Below are 10,866 nucleotides of genomic sequence, written 5' to 3'. Positions count from 1 at the left end.
GCTCCCCCCATATCTCTTGCTTGACTAAGATAAGACATAATATGCATCGATAATATGTACTGTGACCTATCGCACAATGAGCTGACCAATACGCATGGCCAGCCACTGTTTCATGGAAAAACAGACACAGAGCATTCTTTCTTCTTTATCTCATTTGGGAGCTAAATAAGTCTCTCTTTTCTCCCAAATCACTCACTTTTTAGGAAAGATGTGGGAGTATCTTACCTCTGAATCCTCTTACACTCTAAAGAATTTGATTGAAGTTAGAGGGTTGGATTAAGAGATGGAAAGGTGGGTGAGAGACTAACAGGCACAGGCAGTGCAGTTGTGTAAGCACATACAATTATAGGACTGATTGTGCTTGCTCTTTCTGTTAGCGTCACTCAGCTGTCATAATGTGATTTTTTTTTCCCTCAAAGGGAAAACTGTACTGCTGAGAGGTTAATCAGAAACCCTCTTTAAAAAGACAAGGCCACAGAAAATTGATAAACTGCTGGCTTTAGCTCAAGCCTAAGCAGTAGTGAAAACCAGTTTCTGCCAGGCACCAGGTCAGTGACCTCTATGAAACTTGCACAGCATTTGGGCAAACATAAAAATCACAACTTCTTGCTTCAGTTTTCTAGTCCTCCAATGAAAATTTCCCTCCAACACCCCTTTTGTGACTTGTAGGACAATTCATGGGAACTGTTACCAGCTCCAGCTAAAGTACTTTTAATTTCTCACTTCCTCTCATCCTGAAGATAGTAAATTCAGGTACGTCGTGAGACCAAGGAACACACTGACATTTTAGTGCAAGGTTAGTGGGTATTAGTTAGAGACAATTTTTATCTCCATTAAAAATGCACTGTGTTTCATTTGTTAAGAGGACCATTAAATGCCACCTTTACTTAAACATTGTATTGGATTCCCCTGTCAATCGTACAAACAGAAATGTTTTTTTTTCTAGAGTTTTCTTGCTGGAGATTTCTGTGAAACACTTAATGAATTGATTTGGAGCAGTTTCAGATCCAAATCTGCTTTTTAAATTCATACTTTTAAAAAGACAATACCAAAAATATTTTCTCCTGGTATTTAGAATCATAGAATCAACCGGGTTGGAAAAGACCTCTGAGATCATCAAGTCCAAACCTTGATCCAACACTGCCGTGGTTACTAGACCATGGCACTAAGTGCCACATCCAGTCTCATCTTAAAAACCTCCAGGGACGGTGAATCCACCACCTCCCTGGTGGACCTACAATCAAATTTTTATGGAAGTATTGTGCTTGACAATGTAAATGGGCTAGGAAGCGGTGACCACTTATCCTAACAGTAGCTGATATTCAAATGAAATGTGTATAATAAGAAACACTGCCAGCAGCCTCATCCTAAAGCTTCTCTTGGATCCCTCAGATTTTGGACTTTGGCATTGCATCCAGCCTTTGGTCTCCACAAAACTATGCAGATGAAATAAAAATACTGTGTGAAAGACAGTGATGCCAAACACATCTCCAAATGGATCAACAGTAATAAAATATTTCCAAACAGATTTTATCTCCCACAAAGGAAAAGCACAGAGGAGCCAAATACAGAAACTGGCTTCATTTTCCACTCTTCTTTCATTCAGCTTCTAACATCCAGCAGCCATGCTGCTTCCTCCCTATCAGAACCATCCTATTTTATTTATTTGCTTTTGCCATCTGTGGACAACATAAGCATACTTTGTCTCAAACATTCTGACTGTTACACTGGAAAAGGTATGACTGGAAGACCACACAAGGAGGTGGGTCTGTTCTGCCCCAACTTCCTGTTCCACCTTGAAACTCATGCTCAGTCCAACCCCTGGACTCACCTGCTTGAGAAGAGCTCAAAGGGCTGGCTGTACATATGTGAACAAAACATGTTGAAAAGAACCCTTCTAGTTTACGTAAGAGGCGTACACCGGGTTAACTATAAAAAGAAGCAGATTGGACTTTCTCATGCTCTTTTCCCTTTCTTTCTCTTTCGCTTTCTTTGTCTCACAACCCCAGCTTCAGAACATTCACACAGCAGGACCAATGCAGGATCTAAGGACTAGTGATATTCTTTGTTCACTCTCTCCCTTTTTTGTCTTTATTTCTCCCTCTCATTGCTTTGCCTGGGAAAAGCATGGCTATCATATTCCACCGCGTACTCCATACTGAACTTTGTTGTGGCTGTGGGGAGCTTGAGGAAGTGTGTTGTGGCTTGTTAGCCAACACCTTTGAGAAGTGATGTTGTGGTTTGTGAGCCAGCACCTTTGAGTAGTTTGTTATGTGAGCTGTGAACTTATTGAAGTGTATTGTACAAAACTAAGGGCTTAGCCTTCACTCTTGTGGAAGAGCATTGTAAGAATTTAAGGGCTTGTTCACTTGTTACCCAACACTTCTTGAGTCTATAGAGTGGACTGGTGGCTGGAGTTATGGCAACTGTACTATAAAACATTGGAACACTGTCTTTGTTCAGCCCGGTGAGAATTTACAATGAATGTCACCCCCCTACCCGCCCCCCTACTGATGGGTCGTGACACCATCCCTATTGCCTTTAAATATGAAAGTATAAATCTTTACAGCGTGCTTGTAACAAATGTGGATAGAGCCTTTCTAAATCTTCATTCACAAAGCCTAGCCATGATGAATCTTTATATGAATATGTACAATCTGCTTCCTCAGATCTGGTCTACACGGTCAGGCCAATTTGCAAAAGTACCAAGCAACATTTAGCTTGGCTTCTCCCAGAGAATGCCATGACAGTATTTGGCTTCCAAGAGGCACCAAATCTTTATTTAAGCAGGAAAGGAGCGTCTCCCCTTCCTCCCCTTCTTTTAAGCGATCTTAAAACACCCATTCACGACATTCCCTCAGAAAAGCAGCCTCTCCTGCACACCCCTGAGGTCCATTCCCGACAGGAGACCGCAGCCAGAGCAGAGCCCTTAGTGCCAGCGGTCAGAGGACTCGGGGCTGCGCGAAGGGTCGTGTAAAGGAAGGAGTTTAAATCACATTTAGAGCAAGACTGTCTATTCTCCGCCAGATGGTAGCTAAATTAATGTTAATTACTGTTCTGCAGCCCTAAGCTACAGCCGGTTGCTTTGGGGAGACGCCAGCCCAAAGCACTCCCGTTAGCTGCGGACCTCCAGCGGGACGAGGGCTGGGGCAGCCACTTCTCGCTCAGGTACCGAGTGAAAGCAAGGCGTGAAACGCGGATCTCCCATTCCAGGACGCGCTGTTCACCGTGAGCGACGCGGCCCCGCCGACCACTACCGCAGCCGAGCGCACGGGGGAAGACGACAGGAGAATGTAGGTGCAGCCGCCCCCCATCCCCGTCATGCCCAGCGCGGAGAGTGCCGGGAACTGTAGTTCCACGGGTGCACGGCCCCCTTCTCCCTCTGCTTCCCCGAGGGGCGCGGCGGCTCCGCCAGACCCGCTGCGGCCTCCCGGCTTCCCGGCGGGCAGCCCCGCTCGCCTCAGCCGGGCATGCAGCCGCTGCTGCTGCGGCTTCTCCCCGCGCTCTGCCCGGCGTGGCCAGCGGCGGCCCGCGCCCTGCTCGCCCGGCGGGCTGTGCCCGCGCTCCCTATGGCGCTGCGGCCGGCGGCGGCAGAGGGACGGGCCGGGGGCGATGCCTCCCGAGCAGCCGGCGCGACCCGGGAGCACGGTGAGAGGCTGCGGGGCGGGGGGAGAGGCCAGGCGCTTGCGAGGCCCCGCGATCGCCCGCAGCCGGCGGGGGAGGCAGTGGCGGGGCCTCGCAGGCGCCTGCGTGCGGGTCGCGGTGGGGTGTAGGGGGAAACTTTCCAACTTGGTTGTGCGCTGTTGCTAAAAGCTCTTCCTTGCCTGCCCCGCACAGTCTCCAGGCTTGCCAGGCAGTGTAGCAGCCGACCTGGCTGAATACTAAACCCATCATTTTTCCCTCCAAAATTTTTATTATTATTCTTTTCTTTGTTCCCTAACTGTAAACGCTAGTGCCAGCACCGGAGGTTCAAAATATCTCTACATTCAACCATCTGTTTCTACAGCAACTCTCAGTTAAACTGTTGCCAAAGTAATTTTTTATTAAAAATATGAATGCAAAGCAGCGAATGGAAGTTCAGCAAGAGTCAAAGGAGCCTCAACCCTCTTGCCATCGGGCAGAAACAGGTCCCTGCTTGGAGAGGTAGAAGAATCCCCTCCCGGCATCCCCCTCCCTCCCAGGTGTCCTTGCAGAACAGGTTTGTGTCCATGGATCTCAAGGGTCAAGCACATGACAGCATAAAAGAAAGTCTGTGCGTGGGGTCTCCCTGTTCAACACAGTCAACCAGATGGATCACAAATACAGATATTAAGAAAAAAAGAAAGGTAGTTGTAGTGGGTGACTCACTTATGAGGGGACCTAACAGCCCTGTATGCTGACCAGACCCATCCCACAGGGAAGTCTGCTGCCTCCCTGGGGCCTGGGTAAGGGCTCTTACCAGGAGACTCCCTGGACAAATTTGTCCCACTGCCTACTATCCACTGCTGGTTGTCCAGGTCAGCAGCGATGAGGTTGATGAGAGAAGTATCAGGATAATCAAAAGGACTTCAAGGTACTGGATCATCTGGTTGAAGAGACAGGAGTACAGGTGGTGGTCTCGATTCCTTTGGTAGCAGGGATGAGTGCTGAAAGGAACAGGAAACCCCATGTGATCAACAAGTGGCTTAAAGATGGGTGCCATCAATGGAATTTTGGTTTTTTTGATCATGGGCGGTTTATACAGCACCACACCTGCTGGAGACAGATGGGGTTTGCCTGTCTAATAGGGCAAAAGGATTCTAGACCATGAGTTAGCAGGGCTGATTGAGAGGGTTTGAAGAGGGAAAGGGGTGAGACCAGGCTCACAAGAGATGAGATTGGGGGTGGCATGCCAGAGTTAGGGGCGAAATAGGCAGCCCAGCTGAAGTGCATCTACACCAATACACACAGTATGGGTAACAAACAGGAGGAGCTGGGGACCATCATGCAGCAGGAAAGCTCTGATGTAGTCGCCATCACAGAAATGTGGTGGGATGATTTGCATGACTGGAATGGTGCAGTGGATGGTTATAAGCTCTTCAGAAGGGACAGGCAAGGAAGGAGAGGTGGTGGAGTGGCTAGGGAGTCTTTTGACTCTATAGAGCTCAAGGATAGTGACAGTAGGGTTGAGTGAAAATCGGGGGGAAGGCTAGTAAGCTATATATCCTGGTGGGAGTCTGTTGTAGATGACCCAACCAGGATGAAGAAGCAGATGGAGTATCCTATAAGTGGCTGGCTGATGTTTCACAATCACCAGCTCTTGTTCTTGTAGGAGACTTTAACCCACCAGATGTCTGCTGGAAACTCAACACAGCAGAGAGGAGGTAGTGTAGGAGGTTCCCGGAGTGTGTGGAAGACAACTTCCTGACACAGCTCATAAGCAAGCCTACCAGGGGTGGGGCTTGTTAGACCTGCTGTTTACAAGCAGAGAAGTTCTGGTGGGAGATGTGGTGGTCGGAGGGTGTCTTGGGCACAGCGACCATGAAATGATAATGATGGAGTTTTCAATACTTGGTGAAGTAAGGAGTGGCATCAACACAATGTCTACCCTGTACTTCTGGAGAGTGAACTTTGGCCCATTCAGGACACTGATTTGGAGAGTCCCTTGGGAAGCCGCCCTTAAAAAAATGGGGCCCAGGAAGGCTGCACGTACTTTAAGAAAGAAATCTTGAAGGCGCAGGAGCAGGCCGTCCCTATGTGCTGAAAGAAGAGGTGGTTGGAAAGAAGACTTGTGTGGCTGACCAGGGAGCTTTTACAGGAACTCAAGAAAAAGAAAGAGGGCGTATCACCTTTGGAAAAAGTGGCAGGCAACACACAAAGTCTTTAATGATATTGTTTGGTCATGTAGAGAGAAAATCAGAGAGCCAAAAGCTCAGAACTTAATCTAGCCACTTCTGTAAAGGATAATAAAAAGTGGGTTTATAAATAGATTAATAACAGAAGGAGGGCCAAAGAAAATCTCCATTTCTTATTGAATATGGAGGGGAATATAGTCACCAAAGATGAGAAAAAGGCTGAGGTACCTACACCTTCTTTGCCTCAGTCTTCAACAGCAAGACTGGTTATCCTCAGGACAGCTGGCCCCTTGAGCTGGTAGACAGGGACAGGGAACAGAATAGATGCCCTGTAACCCAGGAGGAAGGAGTTAGTGACCTGCTGTGCCACTTAGATACTCACAAGTCTATGGGATTGAATGGGATCCATCCTAGGGTGATGAGGGATCTGGCAGAAGAGCTCACCAGCCTCTCTCCATCATTTATCTTCAGTCTTGGCTCAGCGGGGGGTCCCAGATGACTGGAGGTTGGCCAATATGATTCCCATCCACAAAAAGGGCCAGAAAGAGGATCTGGGAAACTACAGGCTGGTCAGTGTGACCTCAGTGCCTGGCATAGTTATGGAACAGATCACCCTAAGTGCGATCACATAACACCTACAGGACAACCAAGGGATCAGACCCAACCAGCAGGGGTTTAGGAAGGGCAGGTCCTGTCTGACCAACCTGATCTCCTTTTATGACCAGGTGACGCATGTGGTGGATGAGGGGAAGGCTGTGGATGTGTCTACCTGGACTTCATCAAAGCCTTTGACACTGTCTCCCATGCCATGCTTCTGGAAAAGCTGGCAGCCCACGGCTTGGACAGATGCACTCTTGGCTGGGTTAAGAACTGGCTGGAGGGCCGGGCCCAGAGGGGTGAATGGTGCTGCATCCAGTTGGCATCCAGTCACTAGTGGTGTCCCCCAAGGATCAGTGTTGGGCCCAGTCCTGTTCGATATCTTATTGAAGATCTGGATGAGAGGATTGAGTGTACCATTAGCAAATTTGCAGATGACACCAAGTTAGGGGGAGTGTCGATCTGTTGGAGTTTAGGAAGGCTGTGCAGAAGGACAGGCTGGATCGATGAACTGAGGCCAATGGCATGAGGTGCAACAAGACCAAGTGCCAGGTCCTACAGTTTGGCTGCAATAACCCCCCATGCAGCACTACAAGCTGGGGGCAGTGGCTGGAAAGTGGCCCAGTGGAAAAGGACCTGGCAGTGCTGGTTGACAGCCAGCTGAACACAAGCCAGCAGTGTGTCTAGGTGGCCAAGAAGGCCAATGGCATCCTGGCCTGTATCAAGAATGATGTGGCCAGCAGGACTAGGGAAGTAATTCTTCCTCTGTACTCAGCACTGGTGAGGCTGCACCTTGGGTACTGTGTCCAGTTCTTGGCCCCTCATTTCAGGAAGGACATAGAGCTGCTGGAGCCAGTACAGAGAAGGGCAACGAAGCCAGTGAAGGGTCTGAAGCATGAGGCTTATGAGGAGTCACAGCAGGAGCTGGGATTGTTTAGCCTGGAGAAGAAGACGCTCGGGGGAGACCTCATCACTCTACAATTACCTGAAAGGAGCTTGTAGCCATGTGGGAGTTGACCTCTTCTCCAAGCAACAAGCAGTAGGACAAGAGGATATAGTCTTAAGCTGTGCCAGGGGAGGTTTAGGTTGGACACTAGGAAGAAATTCTTCATGGAAAGGGTTATTAGATACGGGAATGGGCTGCCCAGGGAGGTTGTGAAGTCACCGTCCCTGGAGGTGTTTCAGGAAAGACTGGACATGGCACTTAGTGCCATGGTCTAGTTGACATGGTGGTGTTTGGTCATAGGTTGGACATGATGATCTCAGAGGTCTTTTCCAACCTAATTGATTCTGTGATAAACATATTAGACACATTAACATAAACACGGTAAACAGGGTACAGTGCCTGGAGACCTAATCTCACTGTGATCTGTGATGTTTATGTGTCAAATAATAGAAGATTATTCTATCTGAAATTATAATGTGAGTATGGAGAGAAGACAGCTGGGAACAGAGTGCAATCAATAATGTTTTATTGCTCCTTATTTTTGTGTTCTCTCCTTTATGAGCTAGGTGTATCATGATTTTTTTTGTCTGCTGTAACAGATGACAAATGCTGATGAAGATGATCAGCCACTTAAACAAATACAAATAAGGGAATAATGTATACACTTGTTCATCTATGAAATTCAGGCTAATAAAATTAAGAATGCAATTAAGAAAAAAGAATTTAATCTGTAACAGCTTGGTGGTCAAGGAGTTCCTGTGGAAGCTTGGTTTGTTACCCTAGGTCTCAGATTATCAGCATCATGTCAAGAATTTTGAAAAACCTTCTTTTCAGGTTGTTTTAGCATCTAGAACGCAATTCTTTAATTAGTATTTCTAAAAAAGTGAGGGAGCTTTTTTTGCTAGAGGCACAACCTGTGTAATTTAGACACAGTGCCTGTTCAGTTCAGCTAACTGATGTGAGAAGGGGCATTGTTAATTACTAGCTGTGCCTTTGCTATTGTGAGCAGGCAGAATTTTTCGAAGTGGCACAAGTATGTTGCTTTTTGAGCAGACAGAGCAAAGGAAACCTGTAATCTGCAATATACACGCCTCAGATTCGTGTGAATCCTTGTTCTGTAGCTGATGCTACCTTAACAAATCCCTTTGTTCCCAACTGGTTAAGATTCTGCATTTCTGAATCTTGTTGCCAACTTTTCTGCCCCAGACTGACCTACTTGTTTGTCAGCATGCCCCTCTGTCTTGTCCTTCACTTTGAGATCTCTTTGAATCCAGGGCTGTTGGTTTTGCATGCTTGTGGATCAGCAGCAACAATCTGTTTTGTTTGAGCTTTACTTTAATCTAAATGTTAAGTAATAATTTTATTATTGTTTTAACATCTGTTTGTTATGCATACTTCTTTAGTGGCTGGGGGGGTGGAACAAGCAACAAATCTAAATACTTTGTTTCCTTTGAATAGCCTCCGGGATAAAGTTAGGTATCAGACTACAACCACAGAGTGATTTATACCTCCCTACTTTAGCCTGGAGTGAATTAGCATTTAATCATGTTGTACTTTTACGTATCTTCCCTGGCATAAAGTGATATGTGTGAAAAACATTCCACAGGGCGATAATCACCCACATTGGTCTGTAATATTGATTTGATACATGTATAGCCTTGCATGCCAAAAGAACATAATATGCACTTTTGCTTCTGAATTTTCCTCTTGGGCCAGATTTGGGCTATCTGCACTGGTCATAAAAGGAGCTTTGAAAGTGCGTTGTCTGTAGTAATGAGCTGACCTGGAATAAACTGCATTTCTGACATAAGGCTTCTTCCACTACAGTAATCCCATTGTGGAGTTGTCCCAAAAGAGTATTGCTGTGTGCCTGGTTATATGCACATTGTTTGCTGCTACAGAAGATTTTACATTTTGTTTCTTTTAAGGTATAACTTAATATGCCAATATTAGAGTTAACTGATACAGAAACATGAAGCAGACATAGGGAAATGACTCATGCTTAGCTGGTACTCTTGGGGAAAAAGACTTTTTAAAAAACTTGTTAGTGGAGATTATTCTGTCTTAGTGGTATTACTCTGAGATAGAGCTTCATGTGTATCTTGTTACCTGCAAGATGTGTTTTGATTTATATTGGTTCCTTCTTTAGCTTAAATACTAAAAGTTAGTTCTTTGAATGACAGGTTCAGACCATTGCAATCCAAAACATTCTATACTGTGTGGGAGATGCAGGAATAGAATAGTCATCTCATTCCTGAATGTTGTAGTCAGCTGAGAAGCCTTTGTTTTATGTGGAATGGTAGGATTCCCTTCCTGCTACTCCATGCCTCATTTTCAGTGTTTATAGTGAAATTAATTTGCCAGTGTTTGTCTCCTCTGAGTTTCGTATGCCATTACTGTTGTCTAAAATGAACTTTATATGTTGTCTGAAGACTTTTTTTTTTGTTTATGCTCAGTTATAAACATTCTTTTTGCATGTAATTGCATTTACTTGGAACCAAACAAAACCTTAAGTTATTAAAATATAGAAGGCTGAACTCTCCTTTTTTGCTATTCCACATAAAATGTTAAAGTATTTTTACTGACCTGTTGACAAGGAAGAAGAATAGGATCCTTAAGGGGGTTATACGTCAATATTTATTTGCTGATAATTAGAGAAATGTATACTTGGTATGTTGATTGTGTATAATGTCTCTTGGCTGTTTATATTAAAAAATAAGACCCAATGCGTTATTTTCAATATATTACAGATGGGCTTGAAAATGTACAGCAAAAGAAAATCTTTAAGGAGAATAAGACACAACAGAGAGAAGAGCCATGTGCTGCCGATTCAGTAGACTCTCTAATGGCAGAAATGCCATTTCTTGACACAGATATCGACGATGACTGTGTTAGTAAGTACATTAAACAGAAGTAATGTGAACGTATAGACATGTCATGCACTCAGTTCTTCGTCCTCCCTGTTTGTATGTGTGAAGGGTTGACCTTGGCTAGTTGCCAGGTGCCCACCAAGCTGTTCTGTCACTCCCTTTCCCTGCCGGAGAGGCGAGACAGAATAAGATGGAAGATGACTCATGGGTTGCAATAAGGCAGTTTCCTAAAGCAAAAGTAAAAGTTTGCGCACACACAAGCAAAGAGGAAAATAACAAGGTTTATTCTCTACTTCCTATTAGCAAGTGGTGTTTGGCTACTTCCTGGGAAACAGGGCTTCAGCACATGTAGCGGTTTCTCAGCAGGCAAATGTTGTAAATATTTAATGCCCTCCCCTTCCTCCTCCTTTCCTTAGCTTTTATATCTGAGCTGATGTCATATGGTATGGAATTATCCCTTTGGTTAGTTTGGGTCAGCTGGCCTGGTTGTGTCCCCTCCCAGGGTCTTGCCCTCTTTTGAGTGGGGGAGGAATGTTGAGACACAGTGCTGGTGCTGTGCCAGCACTGCTCAGCAGTAGCCAAAACAGTGGTATGTTATCAACACACTTCTAGCTACCAATGCAAAGCAAGGCACTGTGAG

General features: G+C 45.6%; 1 protein-coding gene across 3 annotated transcripts in view; it reads left to right on the top strand.

Moving 5' to 3' along the window:
- The first annotated feature begins 3,443 nt into the window (after positions 1–3,443).
- AKAP7 (A-kinase anchoring protein 7) overlaps positions 3,444–10,866 on the top strand; it is an 82,941-nt gene continuing 75,518 nt past the window's right edge. For 2 of the 3 annotated variants that reach the window (XM_032682480.1, XM_032682481.1), the window contains exons 1-2: positions 3,561–3,648; positions 10,107–10,250. In XM_032682480.1, the coding sequence (XP_032538371.1) occupies positions 3,570–3,648; positions 10,107–10,250 (223 nt within the window). In that variant the 5' untranslated portion in view covers positions 3,561–3,569. Of the gene's footprint in view, positions 3,649–10,106; positions 10,251–10,866 lie in introns of all 3 variants that reach the window. The other variant, XM_032682482.1, reaches the window with a different exon arrangement.

The sequence above is a fragment of the Chiroxiphia lanceolata genome, chromosome 3 (genome assembly GCF_009829145.1).
Source record: "Chiroxiphia lanceolata isolate bChiLan1 chromosome 3, bChiLan1.pri, whole genome shotgun sequence".
Lineage (NCBI taxonomy): Eukaryota > Metazoa > Chordata > Aves > Passeriformes > Pipridae > Chiroxiphia > Chiroxiphia lanceolata.
The sequence above is the reverse complement of the archived record's forward strand: the minus strand, read 5'-3'. Positions and strand labels throughout refer to the sequence as shown.